A 27,022-nucleotide genomic window follows, 5' to 3' on the forward strand; every position below is an offset into this window, starting at 1 on the left:
GAAGGAAGGAATGAGGGAAGGAAGGGAGGGATGGAGAGAGAGAAAGGAAGGAGAAAGAAAAGAAAGAAAGAAAAGAAATAAGGAAGGAAAGAGGGAGGGAGGAAGGAAGGATGGAAGGGGAAGGAAGGCAGTAGAAAGGAAGGGAGGATGGGAAGAGAGGAGGAAGGACAGAAGAAGGGAAACAAGGGAAGGAAGGAAGGAAAGAAAGAAAGAAAGAAAGAAAGAACTAAGGGAGGGAGGGAGGGAAAAAAGAAGCAAGGGAAGCGGTAGGAAGGAAGGAAAGAGTGAAGGAAGGAAGGAAGGAAGGAAGGAAGGAAGGAAGGAAGGCATGGAGGATGGGTAGAGAGAAGGGAGGAAGGAAGGAGGTTGAAAGGAAGGAAAGAAGGAAAGAAAGAAGGGAAAGAAGGAGGGTGGGAAGAAGGGAGAAGGAGGGGAGGAAAGAAGGAAGGAAGGAAGGAAGGAAGGAAGAAGGAAAGGAAAATAGGGAAGGAAAGAGGGAAAGAATGGTGGAAAGAAGGAAGGGAAGTAAGGAAGCAAGGAAGGAGGCAGAGAAGGAAGAAAGGTAGGGAAGGAGTGATGGAAAAAAGAAGGAAGGAGGGAAAGAAGGCAGTAGAAAGGAAGGGAGGGAGGATGGAAAGAGGGAAGGGAGAAAGGAAGGGAGGGAAGAGGGAAGGGAGGAAAGAAGGAAGCAAGGGAAGGAAGCAAGGAAGAGAAGAAGGAAGGAGGGAAGGAAGGAAGGAAAGAAGGTGGTAGAAAGGGAGGGAGGGAGGGAAGGGGGAAGTAAGGAAAGAAAGAGGGAAAGAGGGAAGAGAAGGAAGGAACAAAGAGATAGGAAGGAGGGAAGGAATGATAGAAAGAAGGAAGCAAGGAAGAGAGCAAGGAAGGTGGTAGAAATGGAGGAAGGAAAGGAAGAGGGAAGGGAGGAAGGTAAGAGAGAAGGAAGGAAGGAAGGACGGAAGCAAGGAAGAGATGAAGGAAAGGAGGGAAGGTGGTAGAAAGGGAGGGAGGGAGGGAGGGAGGAAAAAGGGAGGGGGGAGTTAGGAAGGAAGGAAGGAAGGAATGAGGGAAGGGAGGGAGAGAGGAAGAAGAAAGAAAGAAAGAAAGATAAGGAAGGAAAGGAGGGAATGAAAGAAAGAAAGAGGAAGGAAGAAAGGAAGGAAGGAAATAAAGAGGTAAGAAAGGAATGAGGGAAGGAAGGAAGGAACAAGAAAGAGGGAAGGAAAGAAAGAAAGAAGAAGGAAGGAAGGAAGGAAAGAAAGAAAGAGATAAAGAAGAAATGAAGGAGGAAGAAAGGTGAAAGAAAGAGAAGAGAAAGAAAGAAAGAGAAGGAAGAAAGGAGGGAAGAAGGAAGAAAGGGGTGAAGGAAAGTAAAAGGCAATGAAATAAAAAGCAAGGAAGGGAGGAAGGGAAGGAGAAGAAACAGAGGAGAAAGGAGAGGAAGGAGGAGGAAGGAGAGGAAAAGGGAGGAAGGAGGAATAAGGGGATGAAGGGGAGGAAAGAGGAAATGGAAAAGAGGGGGAGGAAAGAGGGAAAAGAAACGAAGGGGAAGAAGGAGGGGAAGGGAGGAAGGAGGGGAGTCTGGCCGACTGACCAGCAGTGGCAGGAAGGGGATGGTGGACGGGGGCAGATGGGAGATGTAGTCATGTCTTCCTTCCTCCCTCCCTCCCTCTGGCTTCCTTCCTTGGCAGAGCAGGGATTTGAACCCAGCCAGCGCTCAAAGCACCCAGCTGGACTCTGGGAGTTGAAACCTCAGAGCTCCATCCAGACGCGGCTTTGGCTGCTAGCGCTCTCCATCACTGGAACCTGGGGCAGGTGGCTTGGCCTTGATGGGACATTTTAACCCTGGGGGAACCGGGATTATCCCGCCCCAAATGGGGAAATGTCTGCAACCAGCGTCTGAGTGGCGGCAGCGTGGGAAGGCTGTGCGATGGCATCTGGAGAGGAGTCTTCTGGGGACTTTGCAGACCTTGGCTGGAGGCTGGGGATGGAGGTCCTTTTAGGTGGAGCCACGGCACGGGTGGAAGCCACGGTCTTTCAGTCCTGGGGGGGGGGAGGGGAGAGGAGAGATGCCTTTTATTCGTGTGTCTTCTCTTTTGAAGGGAAGGCCATCCCCCAGAGAGAGAGAGAGAAGGAGAGAGGGAGGAAGGGAAACCGGACTCACCGCATTCATCTGGGGTTGAACACAGACATCATGTTGTGCATCAGGTCCAGCCTCTGGAGAAAGATTGCAAAGATATCAATTGCTTCCCTGCAGGAAAGAGAGAGGGGAAAGAAAAGAGAGTTGGTTCAGGGCTGGTTTGTATCCCTGCATCCAGCCCCACTGGCCACTCCTATTCCAGCCCTGCCTTGCAGCCAACTTACCCTGGAACCAGGTACATTTTAGGCTTCCTGCTGGTCCCCTGCTTCTTGGGTTCGAACTGGCTGACCAAGATGTTGGTCAGGGCCACAAAGTGGCACGACAGCCATTCCTTCAGCATCTTGATGTCACCGTGGTCCCTTACAATGGCCCTGATCCCTCTGAGCGCCTTCAGCTGAGGAGAGAAGCAGGTTTTCTGGTAAACAACCCAGAAGAAGGAAGGGCCACCCACCGATGGTAAACTACGTTGGGTTTCCTGCCTTGCGGATGAGCCATGCGAGGGTCGGACCCTTACTTTAGCCAAAGGCAGTTCCTCGCTGTCCTGAATCTGATTTTCACTCAGCGTGACGATGAACTCATCCAGGCACATGTCAAGGATACACTTGGGTGAAGCAAAGACCGCATACATGAGTTTATCACAGGCCCTAGAGAAAGGGAAGGAGAGCCAATGGCATCCCTGCCGGACCCCCAGACCCCAGGAGGGAAAATGGGCTGCATCCTGGGAGGAGGAAGCCACCTACGTTTCTTCTGATTTCAAGAAATGCTCCAGCATCAGGTCCAAGCGCTTGGATGCAATGCCATCTGCCAGAGACCTCTTCTTTTCTTTGGAGGAAGTGTTGAATATGTCGCACATGAGATGTAAGTCGTCCTCTGTCTGCCAGGAGGAAAGAAGACAGCAGCAGGGAAAAGGAGGTGGCTCCCGTTGTTTGTTGCCGTATGTGACAAGCCTTGGGAACGTGTCCTGCCTTCCTTCCTATCAGGCCTGGTCTCTAATGTGGGTTTTGGGTTGGATAAATTTAAAAAGGAGGGGGGGGAACCTATTGTCTCTCAAAGGTTTCAATGCTCATTTTGGTTTCCACGCTTACCTTTGGTCTCAGAAAGACAAGCTGCATCAAGAATTCCCAGACCATTATATTAGGAAGCCACTGCAGAGGACTTGGAGGAAGCGTCAAAGCAAACTGTTTCCCAAAACCCCAAAGTGGCCTTTTTAAAGAGAGGAGCCTAGCTTCCGAAACATGGATGACTTGTAATAAAGGAGGGTTAACAAAAACCCCAATGAAGGAATATACCAAACCAGAGAGGGATTAGCTGAAGAGAGGATCCTCTGTCCCTGGTTTCCTTACAGACAGTGAACAGAGAGAGAGGTTCAGAAAGGACCCAAAATGAGAGGGTTTTCGAGACAAGTTTGGCATTTGAAGATTGAACAAAAACAGGATATAAAAAAATAATAGCCAAATTATATAAAAATTTACTAAAATTAGGCCAAGAGCAGAAGGAATAAAAGAAAATATGAACAAATGGACTCAAAATGTGGGGCATCCTATTAAACCTGAAGAGTAGGAAAGACTAGGGAATAAATATCTAAAATAGCTGTATATTAAAAGACATTTTTATAAGCTATATTTTAGGTTCCACCCAAAGAATTGCTAAAATGTCAAAAAATACAAAAGATCCATGTTGGAAATATGATTATATAATATATTGCCACCATATATATATATATATATATATGTGTGTGTGTGTGTGTGTGTGTGTATGTATGTATATCTATATATGGTGTGTGTGTGTGTATATATATATATATATATATATATGGATGGTATGTATATACACACACACACACCATCCATATATATATATATATATATATATATATATACACACACACACACACACACACACACACACATCATATATAGCTATACATACACACCACGCGCGCACACACACACACACACACACACATATATATGATGGCAATGTCTGACAACTAAAACATTCTGGAAATCAGCAAATTACGGTGAAATTAAAGCCTGGTTGTGAATGTCAAAGTCCTCTCTCTGAATAACCCAGAGCCTCCAACCAGAGACACTGGCCAAAGGTTGAGGGCCTTTGCTCTAAGTGAAATTCTGCATCCATTGCATTGGCTACAGGGAAGTTGATCTAAAAGGGAGTTTTAATCAGGCAACCCTCCAGGTGATGCTAGACCACAGCTCTGGTGAATGGAAAGGAATGATGGGAGATGCAGTCAAGCATCATCTGGAAGGCCACTCATTTTACACGGAAGCACAAGGTGGAAGTAATCCATGCTTATGAAATGCACAATTTTTCTTCTAAATGATTCATCTCTCTCTTTCATGTTGGCTTTATTATAGAGGTGGATGATCGAATTCCCTAAAACTAGACTCCGCTGTTCTTTATGTGTTCTTGGACCACAACTCCCATCAGCCCTAACCAATGGCAAGGAAAAATGGCCCTGGAAAATTGGGTGCCTCTCTCACTAAACTAGGAATATAAATGACAGGGTGGGAACCTTATAACCCCAAAAAAACCTCCCAGCATCCACCACCACTGGCTATATGCACAAGGGCTAATGGGAGTGGCAGTCCCAACCCACTTTTAGGAATGCAAGTAGTCAGCCTTCCACGTTGGTGCTCCAAGTCATAGGTTCTGCATGCCTTTTGCCGAAGGCAAGCAAAGAAAATAGATAACTCCTGTGATATAACAAGAGGCCTGGAAAATAGGTCATTACTTTGAGAGAACAAGAAGCCCTCTCCAGTAGATGCCAGTCAACAGAACATTTAATGCCAAAGTTCATGCTAACTTTTCACATTTCAGAACAGACCTTTTTTTAAAAAAAAGAAAGAATGTATTTATCCCCATCACTTGCAAACTTTAAAAAATAGAAATGCAGAGGAAACGGGTTCCAGTCCCTGGAAAAGCCTACCCCACCCTTTGCAAATATTTCTTTAAAAGGCCCTTTTCTTCCTTACCACGGAACAGTTAGAATTATTTGCGTCAGACTCCTGAACACAGCGCTCTTCATCAAAGGTTCTCCCTTGAGGTTCTGGGACCCTGAAACGGAGAGGCTGGATGGCCATCTGTATGTCAGTGGGCCTGCTTTGATAGAGAGTTCTTGCATGGCAGAAGAAGGGGGTTGGATTGGATCAGGATCCTTCTTGGGGGTCTGTTCCAACTCTAGGATTCTATGATTCCCCTCCTCCCCATCTTTTTCTTTCCCTGAGGTGCCTAACGGTGCTTCCTTAACTTCATCTACCTTCATTGTAATCTTATGAAGATCAAAGAAGAACAGATTTGGACAGAATTTGGATAGAAAAGGGGGGAAAGGGGGGAATGACTCTTTAATTACCGTTGAAGAGGAAAGGCTCTCTACTAGAAGCGTCTCAGGGATGGCCTCCACTGCATTGGTCACCTGTGGTTGTGGCAAACTGAAATAGGGACAGGAAAAGATGATGATGATGATGATCCCTCAGTCACAGTAGGAAGAAAGAGGAAACGAAGGAAGGAAGGACAGAAAGAAAATGATAGATAGAAAGAAAGAAGGACAAAGGAAGGAGATAAGGGGAAAGAAGGGGGAAGGGAGAGAAAGAGAGGGAAGCAGGGAAGAAGGAAGAAAGGAGGGAGGGAGAGAAGGGTTGAAGTAAAAGAAAGAGAAGGGAAGGAAAAGAAAGGAAGGGAAGAAAAGGAAAGGAAAGGGAAAAAAAAATAAAGAAGGAGGGGGAGGGAGAGAAAAGGAAGGGAGGGAGGGAAGAGGTGGAAAAGAAAGGGAGGGGAAAGGAAGGAAGGAAAGTGGGAGGGAGGAATGAAAGGAAAGAGTGAGATAAAATAGAAGGAAGGAAAAGAGGAAGGAAGGAAGGAAGGAAAGAAGGAGGGGATGGGGAATGACAGAAGGGAAGGAAGGAAGGGAGGGAGGAAGGAAGGAAGGAAGGAAGAGAAACAAAAAGACCATGAAATAACTGGGGCCCGGGTGATGCTCCCAAAAGGCCGCTTGTGGGGACATAAGGACCTACCCGTCTGAAGCAGGCGCAGGATTAGGTTCTGCCTCCGCAGGACAGGGATCATGGCTGCCCAAATCCTATAAATAAAGAGAAGTGAAAGAGAGACCATGGGCCACAAGGGATGGCCTTGGGCTGGCCCTGACCCTCTCCCCCCAGTTTTGCCCTTTTGTTAGACATGAGTCCAAAGAGTTTTTCACCTTCTCTCCATCTGCAGCTTCCTTCTCTTCATTGTTTTCCTATGAAGGGAAAAAAAGAAGGAGTTTGGACAGTCCTCCAATAAAGAAGAAAAAGGGAGGAAAGGACGCTATTACATTACCAGCAAAGAGGGAAGGCTTTCTGCCTCAAGCATCTCAGGGATCCCCTCCAAACTGAAAGACAGACAGAAATATGATATCATCATCATCATCATCATCATCATCATCATCATCATCATCATCACTCTCTCAGTCGCAATAGGAAGAAGGATGGAAGGGAAAGGGAAAGAAACAAGGAAGGAAGGAAAGACAGAAAAAACAAAGGAAAGAAAGAAAGAAAGACAGGAAAAGACCATGGAACAAACTGGAAAGACCACTTGCGGAGACTTCTTCGTGCACTGTTCATTCAGTCCCCATCCAGGACTCAAACGGAGAAGAGCTTACCTGTCTGACCTGGATCCAAGATCAGCCTCTGCAGGACAGCCATCAGTCTCTGAATCCTACAAAAGAAGGAGAAAAGTGAAGGAGAGTCCATCATGGGCCACAAAGGGATGCTCTTGGGTTGGGCTTGAGCCGAAAAGCTTTTCCCTAAAAAGGGGGAGAAGGGAGATGCATCCGCCCCCAGTTTTGCCCTTTGGTTACCCATTAGTTGAAAGGTCTATTCACCTGCTATCCTATGAAGATAAAAGAAGAATGAATTTGGGCAGAATTTGGGCAGAAAAGGCGGGGGAAAGGTGGGGGGGTTGCCTATCTTTCCTTACCGTTAAAGAGATATAACTCCGCGATGCAAGTGACTCAGGGATCTCCTCGTCAATATAGCTGGTCTTGACTTCTGGGAGACTGAGAGAGGGACAGGAGAAGGATATGAGTATAATTGACCATGATGATATTATTACTTCCTTGCCAATAGAGAAACCATTCTTGCCCATAGAGAATCACTGGGGAATAATTGCCCATTGGGAATCACTGGGGAACACCTGCCCGTAAAGAAACCATACTGGCCCATAGGGAGTCATTGGGAGATATCTTCCCATAGGGAAACTATTCTTGGCTGCCCACGGAGAATCATTGAAGAGTACTTGCGATGTAATGGTTCTCTATGGAAGGCGTGGTTTCTCTCTGGGCAAATACAGTACACTCATTTGTTTTAGTATGTCCCAGAAGGAAGGAAGGAAGGAAGGAAGGAAGGAAGGAAGGGAGCAAGGAAGGAAACGGGGCCTTACCCTGGACAATCGTCCTCGTCCTTTTGGCGCTTTAAGCATGACAACATGCAATGGAAAGTTTTATTGGCGGCCTGGAAGCAAAAGAGAGAGACGATGAAGGAGAGCCAGGGGAGAAGAAGGGGCGCCATGGCTGTCCTCCCACCACTTGGCCTCTGCCCTTTGGCCCTCACTCACTCTGACGAAGCCCTTGGGGTCAGGCTTGGTCCATGTAGGACGCTTGATACGTTTCCCAAAGACCTGGAAGCAAAGGAGAGAGACGATGAAGGAGAGCCAGGGGAGAAGAAGAAGGAGCGCCCTGGCTGTCCTCCCACCGCTTGGCCTCTGCCCTTCGGCCCTCACTCACTTCCAAGCAGCCCTTGGGGTCAGGCTTGATCCGTGTAGGAGGCTTGATATGTTTCCCGAAGGCCTGGAAGCAAATGAGAGAGGCGATGAAGGAGAGCCAGGGGAGAAGAAGAAGGGGCGCCCTGGCTGTCCTCCCACCGCTTGGCCTCTGCCCTTTGGCCCTCACTCACTTTCATGCGGTCCTTGAAGCCAGGCATGGTCAATGGAGGAGGGCCTGAGACCTGAGTCCAGACCAAGAAGCCTCACAGAAAGCAGCTACTGGTCTCCAACAGCCGGGTTCCAAAATGGAGTCAAGCAGGTTCCAGAGCAGAGACGGAACCTTCGTGAGGGAAAGCAAGACTAGATAGAGGGTTCTCTGGGCTTTGCTGCCTAGAAGCCCTGAACATGCTCCAGATATAAGAATATTCCCTGCAAAGACAGTGATATTCCCTCCATAGTAAGCCTCCCTGAGGCTTCAATGCCCTTCAATTGAGGCAGTAACTGAGTAGTAGTATTTGATGAGGAAACATGGGAGTGGAGAAGCACTGCTGTTGGGGCCTGATAGCATTCGTAAGGAGTTCTGACCAGCCTTGCAGGGCTGTTGTTTTCTGAGGGTGGGACCTTTGGGGCACATTTGGGAATTGGAGGGAAATTGCTTGCCATGTTCTTTTTTAAAATGGAGGAAGAAGGCCCGAAAGTGGTCCTCTCTTTGAGGCTGGATGGGAAAGGCGAGTCCATTTGGGGAAGGAAGAGCCAAGCCAGATTCCTGGGAGAAGAGGGGAAAAAGAGGGCAAAAAGGAGAAAATGGGGTTTCCCCTCTTCCCATCATGCTCAGCGAGGGCTCATTTGCATGGACACGCCCCCTGTGATTCTTGTTGGCTGCTTTATCCTCCCTCCCTCCCTCCAGAGAGAGAGCGAGCCGCGTTGCTAGGGGCAACAAGGCCGGTACATAGCGCTTGGAGTGCGGTGACGTCATCAGGAGGCGCCCGGGAGTTTCCCGCATGGCTAAAAGGCCCCCAAGGAGGGCTGTCCGTCCAGCTGCCTGAGTCGCCGTCCCCAAGTCATTTCTTTCCCCTCTTATACAAAAAGGGCCCATTCCGAGCTGGGGCCACAACAAGAGTTAACACTGTGGGGACTACCACTCCCAGCAGGCCAGGTTTGGGGGATTCTGGGAGTTATAGTCCCACACAAAGGGTGCCTACGTTGAGGTATGGATCCTTTTTGAACAGAGCTGGGTTGGGGCGGGATGGAAAGAAAATGTTACTTTTTAAGGGGAGAACTATAAATCCCAGAATGTGGCTCCAGGAGGTTCTGGGAAATGTAGCCCCTCCAAAGTAACTTTTCCAAGCTCCAAGGTAGACTGAATTGGGGGGCTCAGTCTAGGAAAAGGTGTGAGTGTGTGTCTGTGTGCGTGTGATGTTTTTGCAGGTGAGGCGGGTTGCAACATCCCTTGTAGGAGGAACAGCTTGACTTGCCAACAAAATGCCCATTTGTGCCCTTTTTCTGGCCAGTAGGGCAGATTAGAGGGCTGTCCGCTTTCCTGGACCCTTTTATTCTAAACTAATACCAACTGGCCAAACCTGCCCCGGTGTTGTGCCAGCACAGATGGGTGGGTGCTATGGGTGAGCTCCTGTGGGTCAGGTTATTGGGCATGGGGTATAAATCTGGCCACAGCTTAGAGCCTTTGGCATTATGTGGCTACTGGCGGCCGCAATGGGCATGTTGGGGTGCAGAAGCCTGGCCTTTGTGGTGCTCTTGCTCTCGGGGTCCCTGGCAGACAGAAAGGGCACCCTGGACTACGCCTCCATCATCGGGGTGCCCAACGGGGGTCCCTGGGGCATCTGGGCCTGGCAGGAGACGTGCCCCCAAGGGACATACACCACTGAGTTCAGCATCAAGGTAACATGATCTCCGGTAGTCTGGGAACTCACCAAGAAGGGTTACAGCCCTGAACCTATCAGAAAGGGGCACTGCCAGGGTGAGTGGCGTTTCCACCCCGATGTAGCCCACCGGCTGCAGGGGAGCCCTTTTTTTACCCACTGGATTCAAAATGGGGAAGGGGTTTTGCCTGGACCTGCTAATCCAGCCATGGGGAGGAATCAAAGCAAGGCCCCATGCCAACTCACTTTCTTCCTCTCCTCTGTCTCTCAGATTGGTTGTTTGGAGTGGCACCCCTGAGAATAAGAGGAGGGGTCTTTCTTGCCCTCTCAATATTTCCTGACACAATAAGTGGGGAGATAGCCAGCGTGGCTTCGTGGTTTGGGGGCTGGACTAGGGCTCCTCTGGGAGAACAGGGTTTGGATCCCTGATCGGCCATGGAAACCCCCGGTTGAGGGCGTGCAAGTGGCACTCTCTCTCAGCGCAGAGGAAGGCAACAGCTGGCCAAGGAAACCCTGATGGAGGTTCACCTTGGGATCGTCATTAAGTCAGAAGCAATGGAGAGGCTCAGAACAAGGAGAACAAGAGGGAGGCATCGGGGCGCCCAAGGAAACTGGCGTCTAGGGGCATTCTCTTTTCCAGGACTGTGGCCAAGGATTCTGGGATGGACAGTCTCCAAAGGGACTTTCCTCTGGGAGGAATCCCTTCAGGTAGCCCAGCAGTCCCTTGGTCTGGCCCGGGAGGTAGCCATGGGATTTTGTAGGAATCCAACCCATTGCAGAAAAAATAAACTTCCGAAAGCACCCGCCTTTTGCTTGTTTGCCATCCAGGGTTGGCCATCTTTCTGTTTTTGACACTATTTGCTCCAAATAAACTCTTGCTCCCTAAGGTTCCCATGCCAGGAGAGAGACCCCCGCAAGAGACCCGCCCCCCTTTGCTTTGCAGGATCCTTTGCTTCCATTTTCCCTGGCCAGGCATTAGGCACTCAATCCCAGGATTCCCTGGGCCTGGAGTACCCATGCATCTCTGTGTTAATTTTAATGGCCGCTGTGATTGCTGCCTCCCTCTAGCAAGGAAGTTGCCAGTCAGGGAGGAGGTACTGAGAGTGTCGGATCGCAATTCCCATTAGCAGCCACAGCCGCCTCGCCAATGGTGGGAAGTCATGGGAGTTGCAGTCCAATATGTGTTTTCTTTTGCTTTGTTGAGGAAGGGGTGATCTAAGCCAGTGGCAGAAGGAGCAGAGGTCTGACCAAGTGTCCTTACATCTCTCTTACTCTCTCCGTCTTCCATCATTCTCCTCTTGCTGATGGGGACACTGAGGCCGGGAGGCTGCTTTTCCCGCTGCCCGGCCTCCCTCCCTTTGCCAGCCACTGACCCCAGACACACAGGCCAACAGGGGCCTTAGAGGGAGACCACCCCCCTGGAGAAGAAGGAGGGAAAGTGGGGGGGGGGGGGCTTCTGGCCCTGGGTTTGTGAGGTCACTGACTGGAGGTCTGTGAGGTCACTGGGCAGAGCCTGGCCCCACTCACTCTCTGGTCTGGGTCTGGCTGGCTGCCCCTGGGCTCTGGGAGAGACCCCCATGGGTTCCCTGACCCTCCTGGCGCTCCTGCCCCTCCTGCGGGCGACGGGGGCATGGGCTCAAGGTACCAGGACCAGGTGGGGGCAGAAGGTGCCCAGGGAGCCCCTTTGCCTCAGAGGGGAGCAGTCGCCCACCCACCCACCCTCCGGCCTTCCTCCCCAAGAGGGACCCTCCCTTCCGCTCCAGCTGTTCCTTTTTGCTCTGTGACCTCACAGGGGCCCCTGTGTCATCCTCCTCCTGGGGGGTGTGACATCTCTGGTGGCAGTGAAAGTGGGGTGCCATGAGTGACGCCTCTCCTCTCCCTCCTCTTCCTCCTCCTCAGGCTGTGGCTACCGGCCGGAGTATGATGGCCTGGCCGGCTTCTCCATGGGTGGCGCCTGCATCGTGGGCGGCACACAGGCCCCTGCAGGCAAGTGGCCCTGGGTGGTCAGCGTGCAGACCAGCACCTTCCACTTCTGTGGAGGGTCCATCATCCACCTCTGGTGGGTCCTCTCTGCGGCTCACTGCTTCACCGATGAAAGGTAAGCCCTAAGCGTCAAGTTGAAGCCTTTCACAGCCGGTATCCGTTGTGTTTGGTGGGTTTTTTGGACTCTGTGGCTGGCATTTTCAGAGAATGGTGGCATGGAAGAGAAATTCAGTTTCTGAAGATGCCAGTGCCACAGATGCTGGCGAAAAGTCCGGAATAAACTCTTCTAGAAATTTCCACATCGCCCCAAAAAAACCCACAAAAAACTATGTAAGCCCTATGCTTTGCAAGAGGGGGTTGTCAGGAGGGGAGCCTCACTTTGGGGAAGGGTCAGGCAATGACCTTTTACACACACACACACACACACACACACACACACACAGAGCTGACCCCTAAAGCCCTCTGCATTGGAGGGGGGCAGCTCCTGGACCCCCATTTTTGGGCCTGACTGAAACAAGGAGGGGGCACAGCCAAAAGGCAGAGGAGGTCTGCACTGAAACACCCTCCCCATAGTTCGAAACCTCTTTCCCTGTTGTGGCTTCGTCATGTGGAAGCCTGGAGTTTTTTAGGTTGGGATGCTACTTGGAATCCTGTTCAAGAGATCTCCAGGCTCCACTGCCCTGAACTACAGCCCCAAGGGACCCTCTTTTGGGGAGCTGTAGTTCAGGGGAGTGGAGGCTGGCACTCTCTCTAGCAGGGAATTCCATATCCCCCCCCCCAAACCCCTCTCAAAGGTTGACCTCTCTCCCTGAGAACCAGGAAATGTGTGAGCCTCCTTCTTCCTCGCCTGTTTGCACGATGGCATGCGGGCAACTCCCAGGAGTGGCTGCAAACCCAGCCTAGCCACGGGGGAGGAATGCTGGGAGCTGCAATCCAACATACTGTGACGTTCCCACCCGCCTGGCTTGCCATTCTTTTGTGGCATCTTGATTGATTGGGATAATTAAACGTTGCACAACTGTGAGCTCCCTTGCTGCTTTTTCCCTGTTGGCCAACATGGATTTGCTTCCAGCTTTGGAAAGATATTATATATTATTAGGCAAATCCAGCTCTCTCTCTCTCTCGCTCTCTCTCTCTCTCTCTCTCTCTCTCTCTCACACACACACACACACACAGCCACAGTCCCGTTTTCCTCTTGCTGCCCTCTCTTTCCAGAGGGAGGTCTGGGCACTTCTGCAACCAAGAATCCCCTTCTCCAAACTGCCCTCCTCCTGAGCTGCCTGGGAGGTTATGGGAGATGCAGTCCAGGCCCCTCAGGAGGCAGGCAGATCTGGCCTCCCTTAAATAACGGGCAGGTAATCTGGGAAGACACAGGCAACACACACAGACACACTCCATTAGCGTTGCTCTCCTCCTGGTGTGACTCATTCTGGATGATGTTGATCACTTCTTCCTTTTCCCTCCTCCTCCTCTGCCTCGCCCTCCTCGTTCCCTTGTTCCTCAGGAAGACCGTCAAGGTGGCAGCCGGGAGCACCCTCCTCGGGCGGCATAACGTCACCCGCTGGGTGCGGAAGATCCATGTGCACCCGCTGTACAACACAAAGACCTACGACAACGACATTGCCCTCCTGCTGCTGGAGGAGCCCATCCCCTACAGCTGGTACCACAGCGCACTCTGCCTCCCTGACCGCACCATCGTCCCCGATGACAACCTCTGGCAGAGCTGCTTTGTTGCAGGGTGGGGGCTGACGCATCCCGGTGAGCCCCCAGCTGGGACCCCCGATGTGGGGCGGGGTGGTGACATCTCTGTCCCTCTTATCCCATGAAGGCCCCAAAGGACCCACTGCCTCCTGCCCTGGATGTGAGATTCCCATGGGCCACCTGGATGGCCACTGTGGCTGGCAGGAGGATGGACTACACTCTTGTCCAGGGGTCTCGTGTTGGCATTCCCAGCCAGGTCAGCCCCAAGTCCAGGCAGTGAAGGGAAGCCAGTTCTGGTCATTCCAGGCTTCGACTGGACAATGGTTGCCTCTCTTTTAGATTAGCCAAGAGAATCATCATCATCATCAAATTCAGATTTCCCTGCAGCCTGGATGTGTATGCATGCACCTGCTGACTTTGGACCACTCTGCACACATCTGGCAAGGGATTTTGCAGACTGGAGGCCCCCTCGGCTGCAGGGGTTTGATGACACTCCAACTGCCATGGCAACATTCTAAGGAATCCTGGGAGTTGTAGTTTGCGGAGGGCCTTGCATCCCTCTCCCTGAACCCACTGCACTAGAGCTCTTTCTGCTTTAATCCCTCCCCAGACCACACATCCCTGGATTCCCTATGGTGAGACCAAGGCAGTTGAAGTGGAATCAGAGTGGTATAATACCTGGAAAGCTTCTTCTCTTAAAAAGAGAGGCGTTGCTGACCTTCTAGATGCTGTCCCTGGGGGCTAGGTCCTATGTTTTGATTTCTAGCTCCCCAGCAGCCTTGCATGAGTGGAGTCTCCCCTTTCTTTCTCTCCCCCCCCCCCCAACCAGACATAAAGCAGGGCTCCTATGAGCTGCTGGACGTGGAGGTGGGCATGGTGGACTGGACGCTGTGCCTGCGCTGGCTCCACTCCATCACCAGGAACATGGTCTGCGCCGGGTACGAGGAGGGCGGACGTGACGCCTGCCAGGTAGGAGAGGGCCACCTTCTCCCCTGCCCCATTGACTCACCCTTCACCCGCCTGTCTCTCTGCAAAAGAACAGCTTTCCAAAAGGACCACATGCTTCCACAGAAGGCCTTGTGGTTTGCTGCAGGTGGATGAGATATGGGGCCACCCCAGAGAAGGCCAAGATGGGGCTTAAGGGAAAGGAGGGGAAAGAGGAGGAAAAGCAGACACAGTTCCCCTCCCCTTCCTTGGACCATCAGGACATAGCTGGCGACCCTCTATCTCCCTCCCTTCCTCCGACTACACTGCTCTCAAGGCTTGAGTACTTCTGCAACCACCATGGCTCCATCCTCCGATGGAATCCTGGGATTTGTAGTTTGGAGAGGCACCTACTGTTCCCTGGCAGATAATTCTAAATACCTCACAAACCTGCCAATTGTACCCTTGCAAAGAATGGAGCCATGAGAATTCAAGGGGAATGGTGGGGGGCTGGATGACCCTGGAGGGGGGGGTCTCTTCCGATTCTAGGATTCTCTAAGTGCAAAAGCGTTGCCAGTTTTTCAAAATAGCAATAAGGGATGGTCAAAACCCAAGACATGCAGGAAGTAGCTCTTAACTAATTAAGTAGTTAACACAGCCATGCTTTTCTCTGTAAAATCAACATATTGCCCATCTTCCTGAACTGCTTGATGCCCTCATTTTGGTCTTTTTGGAAGGACCGCTCCCCCCTCCATTTCCTCCTTCCCTCCCCTTCTTAATCAACATATATAATTGGGAAAGCTTTCCAGCCGTCCAAAGGGTCATTCCCCTTTAGAAGAAAGGACGCCTGGGCGCCCTGACTCCAGTCCTGAGGTCCAGTGGGCATATCAATGCCAGCATTCACCTTAACACTCATCTAAACCCTTGGACATTCAGGCAATGTCTTGCAGGAGAAGACACATGCATCTCTGTAGTTGTGTAAAGCAGCTTTTGCAGCTGTTTCTCTCAGAGGGTTAAGGTCTCTTTGCCCAGACTTTGCGCCTTTCCTCTTTAGAAAGGTACATTACAGGACATTTCAGCTCAGAGGACCATTTCTATCATATTGGGATGGAGGACAGGAGGCAAAGGGGGCTAAAAGTGGCCTTAGAGAAGGGGCAGCAGGAGGATGGATGGACAAGATGACCGCAGGGAGTCCTCTCCCAACTCAACTATTCTGTGTGACTCTAAGTGAAGAGACAGAATCTGTCCTTTCTGGGTCAGTCTTGTTTTCCGCTTATGTTTTGTCTTATCCAGAATTTGGAAAATCTATTTTTTGGATGGCAGCTCCCAGAATACATAGGATTCTGGGACATGCAGTCCAAAGAACTCAGCTCTTTCCTGCTTGGCACAGGGAGGCAAAGATGGCTCCTAGTTCTCTCTTCCTTCTTCCCCCAAAGGAGGGGTTTAGTCATGGGGTGGGGGGCTTTGCCCCTTCCTCAAATCAGCCACAGATGGGGGGGAGGCCTGTCCCCTTCTGAAGCACTCAGTGTTGCCCCCTCTTTCCTCTCCCTCCCTTCCCCTTCTTGCTTTAGGGAGACAGTGGGGGTCCCCTCATGTGCCAACCCCCCAGCAGCAGCCCCCAGAAGTGCTGGTACCAAGTGGGCATTGTCAGCTGGGGCCGCAGCTGTGCCGCCACCAAGAGCCCCGGCGTCTACACCCACGTCTCCAACTACCACTCCTGGATGGAGCAGACAGCCGCCCACGAGGGAAACCCCTTCTGGGTGCCCCAGACCCCCCACACTCCTGTCCACGGGGCCATGGGGCAGACAGAGGTGGCCGAGGGGGACATGTGGGCCAACGTGGGCACTGGGGGCGGACAGAGGGCAGCCCTCTCGCTCCTGCTTTGGGGCCTGGTGGGGGGCCTGGCACTGGCCCTGGTGTGGTCCTAGCCTTGAGGGGACAGGCCCAGGCCCTCCCATGCCATGGCTGTGCCACAAAGGACTCTGGGAAAACATGGCGGTGGTCTGTCTCTGGACATGGTGGGGGGGTGTCTTGGAGGGTAAATAAATATTCTTGGATAGTTATGGCTGACCCTTCTTGTGGGCTGGGAAAGGAAGGGAGTGGGTCTGGAGGAAGTCTGAGGAATAAAAATGGGGGACAAGGAGGGACAAAGAAGGGGGAAGGGATCCAAGCAGGGAAGGACATGGCAGCCCCAGGACTATCCTTGTCTCACGTGGGGGCTGCCATATCAGGGTCTTGGCGACCCCCAAACGATGCCCCACAGACTGAGACCCCTTGCTCTAGGACAGCCTCCCTCCCCAGTTCCAGATGGGAAGGGAGGCATCTGCTTCCTGGCTGGCAGAACTCTTCCAGTGCTCAGAGGCAATTAGCTCCAAGGGATTGCGTGGGGGCTTGTGGGCTTCCATGTCCTGGGAGCAGTGTACCCACAAACGGTGACGTCCAAAGCCTTGCCCTCCAAACAGACCCAGGATTTTGGGTCCTGCCAGGTCAAAGGTCAAACTAAGACCCAGAGCACATTCACTGCGCCTTGAAACTTGGGAACTACCTGTTGCTGCCGCCAAAGTTGGGGTCTCGAAACAGAGGAGCATTAGCATTGAAGCTAGCAAAAATGGTAGCCTTTTCATCCTTAAAATGGTAAGAGAACCTTTATAAAAGCGATTTGTGAATCGAGCCATTTGTTGATACGCTAAACGATTAAATTAGTATGTATCCTTTGCAAATTTGCAAATGAAATCAATTAGACATTGGAAAATTTTGCTCATTTATTTTGCATTTATTATTATTACTAGTAGTAGTAGTACTAGCTGTAGTATCCTGTTTCCTCCCCTCCAAAAAAAATTGGGATTAAAAAACGCAGTACAATTAAAAACCTGCAAAAGTGACCATTAAAAGGGAATTAAACTATTATAATATTAAAACAGACCATTTATTTAAAAGCAGAATACAATTTTAAAAGATAAAACTACCCCAAAACCACTTAAACCGAAAATACTCCAAATTCCAAAACTGAGAAGAGAGGCACCTTTGCTTTCTGAGGGTTCATGAACACAAACTTGGTTTCATGCACAAAACACTTTAAAATAATACAACAGGCTAAGGGCATCCTTTGCAAACTGTTTCGAACTCCTGTCTGAAGAGCAAGGTCTCATGGAAGGACAACAAGGAGGGGGCCATTTTGGTCTCAGTGGGAAGGGGCTTCCAGATCCGTCATGGGGCATTTAGATGCTAAATACTGGCATTTCTGAATGCAGGTTTGAATTACTTAACCAATCAGTGCTAACAAATCAGTTCTTTGGGGCCAAGGGATTAATCCATTCCAGCAAATTCTGTCCAAAGCATGCACTATCCCTGCAGCAATTGAAGGCAATAAGGGGGCTTTCTATACATGGGCTTCTGCTCCGCAACCTCCCCTTTATAACCTTCAAAGCAAAGTGCCGACCTGCCTGTTGTTGAGGGTTTTTAAGTATTAATTCTGCTTAAGCTTAATGTTCACCCCAAATATAGGAGCTGGAAAAACCAGCTATTAAGGCCAGCCTAGGGGCAGAGTTGGCCCTGACTCTGCCCCTAGGCCGATATGATGCCGCACACGGCTCCACATGGTGCACAGCATCATGGTGTTCTCTGCCACTGTGTCTACATGACACAGCACCAAAGGCATGTGGAAAAGCTGCAGCTCTGGCGCCATTTCCAGGGTGCAAAAAGGAGCCACTTTTTGCAGCTCCTTTTTGCGCTGCGGAAAGTAGAGATTGTGGCAGCAGCATGTAGTTGCCACGGCCCTGATCCGGCATTAAAAGGGGCAGCTTTAGGCTGCTCCTTAGGGACAGTCTTCCTTATCTGGAATTTTGAAATCAAAAATACTCCAAAATCCAAAACCAAGAGAGAGGCACCTTTGCTTTCTGAGGGTTCATGTACACAAACTTGGTTTCATGCACAAAACTATCAAAAAATATTGTGCGTGAAATTACCTTCAGGCTATGTGTATAAGGTCAAACCTAAATGCATTTTGTGTCCAGACTTTAGGCCAAGACATCTCACTATGCAGCCACAAATATTCCAAAACCCCAAACACTTTGGTCCCCCAAGCATTTTGGAGAAGGGGGGCTCAACCTGGCATAGCCGCTCCAAGCTACCAAAGACCCCAGAGGAAGACAGGCCCTTGCTGGACCAGGGGGCTCTGGTGGCGTGTGGCATGGCCTTTCAAGGGTCCAAGAGGGCTCCAGGGGCCCTGTCTATTGTGGCAACGGGGAGAGAGGAAGGACCCAGGCGTCCCAAGAGGAAGGGAAGGAGGAGGCTGCAGGAGGGAGCTTGAGGGGTATAACCTTTTCAAGAGAAACAGGCCAAACAGGAAAGGAGGAGGAATAGTCCTATATGTCAGGGACATTTACACCTGTGAAGAGATCCAGGACATCAATCCTGGAAGCCAGGTGGAGAGCATCTGGATAAAAATTAAAGGGCAGGGAAACAACAAGGATGTTATGGTGGGAGTCTACTACAGACCCCTAAGTCAGACTGAGGAATTGGATGATGCATTTCTAGAACAGATGACCAGACACTCAGAAAGGAGAGATGTAATAGTGATGGGTGACTTCAACTTTCCTGGTATTTGCTGGAAGTCAAACGGCCAAATCCACAAGGTCTAGCAAATTCCTCACTTGCCTGGAAGACAATTTCATGGTCCAAAAGGTGGAAGAGGCAACAAGGGGGTCAGCTATTTTGGATCTGATCCTAACCAACAAGGATGACTTGGTTAATGGGGTGCAAGTGGTGGGATCCTTAGGTGGAAGTAACCATGTTCTCCTGGAGTTTGTTATACAGTGGAGAGAAGCCAGGCAGAGTCAGACACGCATCCTAGACTTTAAGAGGAGAACCGCCCGGCAGCAAACGCAGCTCTCGGTGGAGTCCGGTGGCAAGGGGAGGCATGACGGAGTAGGAGACCAGGCAAGCTGGCTTTAAGCGTGCCGCTGCCCCGACACGCCCCTCTCTCCGCCTTCCCCCTAGCTGTCCCAAACTTGGCTCACCAGAGCCACTGCCGAGATGCAAACGGAGAATGGAGTCCAAACAAACAGTCCGTGGGCAGCCTCCCCGGGCTGGTGCGCAGCTGCGCACCTCTGACAACCCGAGGAGAACCACCCGGCAGCAAACGCAGCTCTCGGTGGAGTCCGGTGGCAAGGGGAGGCATGTGAGACATGCATCCTCTTCATTTCCAGAAGAAAGAGAGAGGGGAAGAGATTGTGCCGGCTGGGCAGAGGAGTCTTGCTCAGTGTCTGTTGGACGCTGACCACAGAGTTGCCCTGGAGGACCTAGAGATTCCTAGAGAGAACATTAGGCCTTTATGGCTCCTCTGGAATCTAGTGTATCTTAGCAACAGACTAAACATTTCTTTTGCTAAAATGGCTGAGAAGAAAAGATATGAAAGGGGTAGAATGTTTAACATTCTGGCCCATGACTGTCTCAATAGCCGAAGGGACAGTGAGTCTGGACGTAGAAATTATGACAAATTGGATTATTCCGTAATACCTGAGGTTGGTTAGTTACCAAGTTTAAAATACCAAGGCATCTTGAGAGTCAAGATTATCACAGATAAGAGCTGATTTGTATGCCAGCTTTAAAATTGAGTTACTAGGAGAAGTATCAATTCTGGACATTGTCTTATACTTCAGTTACCATCCCCAAGATTCTGTTGAACTTGTTAATGGAGGACAGAAGCATTTCCTATACTGGCTGTGCTGCTCAGATGTACTTCTTGATTTTCCTAGAGTCTACACAGTGCATTCTCTTGGCAGTTATGGCATATGGCCATATGCAACCCACTGAAATATATGGTCCACATGAATCAAATAGTCTGCCAATCATTCTCCTTGCTTTCAGTGGTTTTTGGAAATCTAGTGTCTTTAGTGCAAACAATCTGGGTGTTCAATCTCCCATTATGTGGGTCCAACAAGATAGATTATTTCTTTTGTGATATCCCCCCACTGCTTAAGCTTTCTTGTGCTGATACTTCTATGTTTGAGATTCAGTTATTGACAGCCACCGTGCTGGTTATTGTCACTCCTTTTATTCTTATCCTTATCTCCTATATCCTAATAATCTCTTCCATTCTATTGATGACCTCAGATGTGGGCAAGTGGAAAACCTTCTCTACTTGCTCCTCACAGATTGTGGTGGTAATATTGTACTATGGGGTTAGCAGCTTCATTTACACAAAGCCCAAATACATCTTTTCTGAGGGCACAAGCAAAGTTATTTCACTGATATATACAACTGTCACACCCATGCTGAACCCTGCTATCTATAGTATAAGGAACAAAGAGGTACAAGGAGCCCTTAAGAAAAAGACAGAAGAAAGGAAAATATTTCTTCATGGGGATTAAGGCACACATGAGTCAGAGCTGTCATTATTTTGGAATTGCTGCTATTCTGAACAGCTACTGATGTTTTGTATTGATGATTACTGTCAAATTTCCCGGTTTGTTTCCTTTTTTAAATTCTTACTATGCTCATGCATTTATTTCAATATAGTAAAAAAAATTACATAGAAAATAGGGTGCTTGTATGATTGTGTTGAAAAGCAATTTTTAATGTCAGTTTGTCTATAAATATATAGGCCCCAGTTTTGCAGAAATCCAGTGTGGTGTAATGGTTTGAGCACTGGACCACGTCTCTGGAGATCAGTGTCCACCCCACTCAGCCTCAGAAAAACCCAGTATAAATTCATTTTAGGGTGACCTTAAATCAGAAATGACTTGATGGCACAGAACAACAGCAACATTAAATGTCTTATGGCCAGAAATGTATTCACCAAGGCATGGACAGTTCTGGAACAACTAATAATGTGAATTAAATATCCAAGAAGAAGAAACAAACCCAAACAGGGATGGGTCACTTTTCATGATCTTTATCTCCTACATTTGATTTTTTTAAGATGCAATTTTTGGGGGGGGGGGGGGAGACCTGGAACAAAATTCTCACCCATTCCTAAATTCATCTGCTGAAGTCCAAAGCACAGTTAGACAAAACATAGAAGTAAAATGTCTGGTCTAGGGCATCAAATAAGTCAGGGTTTAGGGTAGCTAAATTCTCTGTAGACCTACATGGTCTTTGTGCTTTTCATCATCTGCATGTTGACAACTGAATGCCAACTTGCTGACCATTCTTCTGATAGTGACTGGTCAGCAGCTCCACATACCCATGTACTTCTTTTTGAAGAACTTGTCATGTTTGGAGATTCTATACAGCTCAACCATCCTGCCCAAGATGCTGGCCAGTCTGGTTACAGGAGACAAAAGCATCTCCATCAAGGGATGTATTACACAGTTTTATATCTTCTCTTTCCTAGTAGCTACAGAGTGCTATCTCCTTTCTGTAATGTCTTATGACCGCTTCTTAGAAATATATAGACCTCTGCATTATACAACTCTTATGAATGACAAGTTGTGTTTCCCTTTAGCAAGTAGATCTTGCATCAATACTATTGTGTTTCCCTCCCTATATTTGCTTTTGGTCGTAGAAGGACTACACTATTGTTGTCCCAATGATATTTTTACTGTGATGCATCTGAACTGGGAACACTTTCCTGTAGTCACTTTTGACAATGATATCCTATGTATAAATAATTTCTGCCATTCTGAAAATCCCATCAACTGCCAAGCAGCAAAATGCCTTTTCAACAGGCTCTTTTCACCTGATTGTAGTTTCTATTTTCTATGAACCTAATGCTATTTTATATTTTATACCAAAAATGGAAACCAGAAGAATTATGAAAAGAATATTTTCTCTTTTCTACACAGTTCTGCCTCCCCTAGCCAACCCCCTCATATATAGCCTGAAAAACAAGCATGTCAAGGAAGCTCTAAGAATGGGTATTGCGAAGATTGTGGAAGGCCATTCCTGATTTTTGAGATTCAAAATCTGATGGTCTCTTTCATCTTGCAAAAAAAATTCTTGTGGTGAACTTATTTCTTCTTTTGGCATCAATAGTATCAGATCCAAGATCAATTACCAATATGTTCATCACAAACTGCATGAATAATAGTGAATGGAGAGTTATTTAACTCATGTGAAATACAAAAAAGCACTAGATATATAACTAGAAATTCATATGTGTAAGTCCAGTTTTCCACTTGATGCAAAATATTACTCAAGATGCAATCTTATATGCATTTACTTTAAAGGAGTGAAGTATAAAGTTCAATGACAATCAGAGTGCAGTGTGTATATAGAATATAGCGTATATAGATACATTGTTTTTTTTTAAAAAATCTATTTTTATTTTAATTATACAAACCATTTCTGCTATAAACAGCTTAAACAACTATCCATTCTAGTTTATGGTTGCAATTGTTTCCAGCACTTTACCGAAATTAATTTAGCAATTGCCTGGGAGGGGCGCCGCCACAATAAACACATAGACATAGCTGGAAGAAAGGCCACAATTTTATTAAAGCAAGCAGCAAACAGAATAGGGTTGGTACATAGCATGAGGTCAGGATCTGGAAAATCGAACAACACCCCGGTTGTTTGATAACCGCAACGGCCTGAGCCAGGCCTGACATCGGGATGACCTACGGACTATGGAACGCCATCTAGAAACCAGCCGATTGCATGTACTTCCACGAGCCCCTAGTCACCGGGCCACGCAATAATGTTATGGCCCCCGCAATGGCCATAACGTATCCGCTCAGCGTACCCAGGTCCCCAAGGACTCCCACTCCAATGCTCTGCAGCCCTGGAGACCACTCCCCCCAGATCCTGGCCTATGCTGCCGCCCCCGGTTGTGACTAGCAAAACACCAACCCTAGGGAGGGTGGCTGGGGAGCCAAGCTAAAATGGCCCCGAACACTGGGCCACATGGTCTTATATAGGTCCAGGCTAGGGGAAAGGCTGGGATGACATTGTTCCTCCCCCTCCAAGGCAACGCCATTCAGCTGCCTTGGAGGACTGGAAGGAGCAACCAACGAGAGGTCCTCCAAGTGGCAGGAGTGGCCTCTCCACTGGAAGTCACTCCCCGGCCCCCAAAGCAGCCAATTGTGTGCCTCGGCCACCCAGCAAGGCATTCTGGGGCATGCCAAGGCCCCACAGGCCCCAGAACGATGTAGGCGTGGCCTCACCGGCGGCAACGTGGCTTGCCAGGTAAGCCTGTTAGCCATCCTTTGTTATGAGACCGGCAAACATTAATCTTGTTTTCTTCATAATGTGTAAGCATCTGTCATATTAAAACAATCCAAAAAATATTAAAACAAGGATGACATATCCCATTTGTCATATCTGTGACCAGAAATCACATGCAAATTGACACATCCACCATATATCATACAGAGATAATCCCCAATTGCATTTCCCCTTCAACTGTGTGACTCAAAAAGTGGTGGTTTCTGGATTAGTGTTGGCTGGTACTGTGCCTACTGCAGCTACTTTCAACTATGTTGTGCATATCAAGGTAATAGTTTCTGGTTTCAGAAATTAAAGTATTAAACCTGATTTCAATGACTATGCTCTAAATAAAGCTATATATGGATCCATGCAAAGGAACTGATGTGGAATCTTCCTCTGATTTGATAGTGGTGTGTACGTGAAATTTAAAAATTGAATTTTCAGAAATGTATACCTTGGCATGGGCTTAAGATGGCACTGTCCTGCTGGTTCTCTGTCTGTTCATCTCTTGTTCCCCACTCCTAATTTCCACTGTCCTAACATTTTTTTCCCTGGAGATTATTTGAGGTTACTGGGATCACTTATCATTGATCACCGAGGGCTTCAGGATTGAATCTAGGAAACATGCTGCTTGTTTTCCTCACCAACATGCTGCAATTCATAAGTACATTCTCAAAAAAATGCATGCACAAAACTGTGTATTTGTTTCTATTCAGTGATTGTTACACTCCCAATTTGTAATCCAGTTATGATCTGAGCATAATTGAGTTTTCACATCACTTATAGAGGTGGGAACTCCCATGCTCATTCACTGTCTTAAGCATCTGGTTGCACATGATACCTACTTGTATCGTGGCTGGACAGGGATGTTTATGCTGCTTATTACACTCATAAATTAGAGCTACCTAAAATTAATTTTGGTTTTGATGACAAATACATATTTCTGCAGAGTGCTTTCTTAAGGGACTCCTTTACCTCTCTGTTCCTCAGGCTGTATATGAGAGGATTAATCATCGGGTTCAATATAGTGTAACAAAGAGAGAAGATTTTGTTCAAATCATCCAGAGTACTGTTCTTTGGGATCTGATACACAATTATTATACTTCCATAGAAAATTGTCACTACAATAAGATGAGAAGAACATGTGGAGAAGGCCTTTTGCCTTCCAGTAGCAGATGGGATTCTTAAGATGGTGAATATGATACAAATGTAGGATGACAAAGTCAGTAGAAAAAGAGGCAAAGTGAATATAAAGGAGAGGAGGAAGGTTAGTAAAGCAATTATGGAAGGGTCACTACACAGAAGTTTTACCAAGGGGACAAAATCACAAAAGAAATGATCTATTTCATTGGGGCCACAGAAAGCAGACTGCAGAAACAAAGTTGTTATTAATGTGCTTCCAAGAAATCCACTCAGCCAAGAACCCACCATTAATGAGAGACATCTTCTGTTAGTCATATGGGTTTTATAATGTAGTGGTCTGCATATGGCTACATATCGATCATAAGACATCACTGACAAGAGGCAACACTCTGTACCTAGCAAGAAGCCAAAGAAAAAGAATTGTGTAAGGCAGCCACTGAAGGAAATAGTGTTCTCTAAGGAAAAAGAATTGGCTAACATCCTGGGCAGTATAATTGAGATGTACCAAATCTCCATGCAGGACAAGTTCCCCAGAAAGAAGTACATGGGTGTATGAAGATGCTGATCAGAGATAACTAAAACAACAATGAGGAGATTTTCTAGCATGGCTGCAATGTAGATAACTAAAAATGTTGGGAAAGAAAGGATATAAAGCTCAGGAAAATGTCCAAAACCCAGAAGGATAAATTCTGTGACAACAGTTGCATTTCTTCTTCCAGCATTCATTTTCACTACCAAAAATGTATGTGGGTTCAATGGATTTGTTTTAGAAAATTTTAGTCTGAATGTTTCTTACTTCCAACACCACCGCTATTATTCCATGCGTATCTGAAGTGTCATATTGCTTCTCTCAGTGTGCTCACAGCCATTCCTTCAGGAATCCAGCATCAAGCAGCGACTTATTGCATAAATATCACCTCAGATGGAATACTTTTCAGTAAATTATGTTCAACTGTGAAATACCAAGAGATAAGAAGTCAATCTTTGCTCATTCATATTCATAGAGTACATTTCATTCTTTGCCAATAATAATAAAAAAGGCTTCATGACAGCTGGATCCTCATGGGCTATGTTCTGTTGCTTACCTTAAATAAATGGACTAAATGGAAGATCAGCAAGGGTCTTGATTTTTCTGCTCAGAAAATGTACAGCCCCAGTTCTCAGCAGCAACAGCAACAACAAAATCAATTTCAGGACAAAGCTTTATTCCAGACTTAAAGATATGTATGGAATCCAATAAGATGGGCATATGTTGATAAGTCTATTAAAAGAGAAATGCAACTTTTCACTAATTTTGTACAAGAAATAATCAATGAGTTGTGAAACAGTTGACTACTGAACAAAGGCTCCTGGGCATCTGATGGTCTGTATCTATCTCCTTGTCTAAACAATAAAAATGTCTACTTTTAATAGTGGGTTTCAAATATATTTTATTTATTTATTGGATTTATATTTCTCCCAAAATGAGATTTTACTTAATTGTACTTAATTTACTTAAAGATAATATCAGATGTTTAAGCACTGGGGTATCTTAAAAATTATCTGAATAATCTACATCTTAAATTAATGGCTTTAAAATCAACACTTGGAAAGCTCTGTTTCAAAAGAATGAATATAGTGAAACAATGAAGTCATCCAAAAATCAGCAGAAGCAGGTTGTTTTTCTGTGTATTAATTCAATTTCAGAATATTTTCCTTCTTAAAAGTAAATTTCCAAGATTTCCTTAAAACATTTGTAGCATTTAAATGCTTTTAAAACAAAGTGCAGTAATAATACTTAACACACACATACACGCGAGTAACACATATCAGAAGTTTATCATCAGGTTCTGTGCCAGTCTGTGAATTTGCCTAGAGGTCTGAAATTCAGGTGAGGTTGAAAACATGGGAGCATAATAACAAAAAAATAACAATAACAATAAAACATGGAAACGAAAGAAAGAAAGAAAGAAAGAAAGAAAGAAAGAAAGAAAAGAACATTTCTTTATGCATTTTGGAAGCTTTCAAATTAAAAATGGTTTTCTTTACTTATGCATGGCTTACCTTGCAAAATAATTTTTAAAAATCTTTTGTCCATTAAATTGTTGCCAGTTGTGTAACAACAAAAATGACTAATTCTGAGTGTTTGCCTCAGCCAATGCAATTGAAGGCAGATTGTGGTATTGCTCTGTTGCTTTTCCTATTTATGTATTTTATTGCAACCAAAAGAGAGAGAAAAAGTATAAAAATAAATAAACCACAAAGTTTTTGTGGTTTATTTAAAAGTGAGATGCCTCAGTGAAGGTTTCAGATCCTTTATGCAGCCAGAAGGTTATGTAGGAGTTTGTATCCAGAAAATAGTGCTGCA

At 47.4% G+C, this 27,022-nt stretch overlaps 2 protein-coding genes, 1 long non-coding RNA gene and 1 pseudogene across 3 annotated transcripts; 2 read left to right on the forward strand and 2 right to left on the reverse strand.

Annotated features, from left to right (window-relative positions):
* LOC149303393 (olfactory receptor 10A7-like) overlaps positions 1-20,753 on the forward strand; it is a 45,079-nt pseudogene extending 24,326 nt beyond the window's left edge.
* LOC149303397 (uncharacterized) lies at positions 7,574-8,496 on the reverse strand. The gene is made up of 3 exons (XR_016271945.1): positions 8,086-8,496; positions 7,748-7,810; positions 7,574-7,644 (listed from the first exon to the last, which is right to left on the reverse strand). It is a non-coding gene; the product is annotated as an uncharacterized LOC149303397 (long non-coding RNA).
* LOC149303398 (serine protease 55-like) lies at positions 11,352-16,310 on the forward strand. The gene is made up of 5 exons (XM_089480653.1): positions 11,352-11,415; positions 11,674-11,872; positions 13,262-13,515; positions 14,288-14,427; positions 15,954-16,310. Exons 1-5 carry the CDS (start codon positions 11,352-11,354, stop codon positions 16,308-16,310), a joined length of 1,014 nt encoding a protein of 337 aa, XP_089336779.1.
* A 3,667-nt stretch (positions 20,754-24,420) lies between the features above and the next one.
* LOC149303399 (olfactory receptor 11A1-like) lies at positions 24,421-25,401 on the reverse strand. Its single transcript, XM_089480688.1, has one exon. The coding sequence runs from the start codon at positions 25,399-25,401 to the stop codon at positions 24,421-24,423; it is 981 nt and encodes a 326-aa protein (XP_089336814.1).
* Between the last annotated feature and the right edge of the window lie 1,621 nt (positions 25,402-27,022).

The sequence above is a fragment of the Sceloporus occidentalis genome, unplaced genomic scaffold (assembly GCF_023333645.1).
Source record: "Sceloporus occidentalis isolate IW3139 unplaced genomic scaffold, rSceOcc1.0.p SCAF_14, whole genome shotgun sequence".
NCBI lineage: Eukaryota > Metazoa > Chordata > Lepidosauria > Squamata > Phrynosomatidae > Sceloporus > Sceloporus occidentalis.

What these genes read in the sequence shown, in the direction of transcription:
- LOC149303399 (XM_089480688.1), bottom strand. Translation starts at nt 25,401, where the DNA reads ATGAATGCTGGAAGAAGAAATGCAACTGTTGTCACAGAATTTATCCTT.
- LOC149303398 (XM_089480653.1), top strand. Translation starts at nt 11,352, where the DNA reads ATGGGTTCCCTGACCCTCCTGGCGCTCCTGCCCCTCCTGCGGGCGACG. An exon ending in GACGGGGGCATGGGCTCAAG is followed by an intron (nt 11,416 to 11,673) that starts GTACCAGGACCA and finishes CCTCCTCCTCAG; the next exon opens with GCTGTGGCTACCGGCCGGAG. An exon ending in GTGGGGGCTGACGCATCCCG is followed by an intron (nt 13,516 to 14,287) that starts GTGAGCCCCCAG and finishes CCCCCCAACCAG; the next exon opens with ACATAAAGCAGGGCTCCTAT.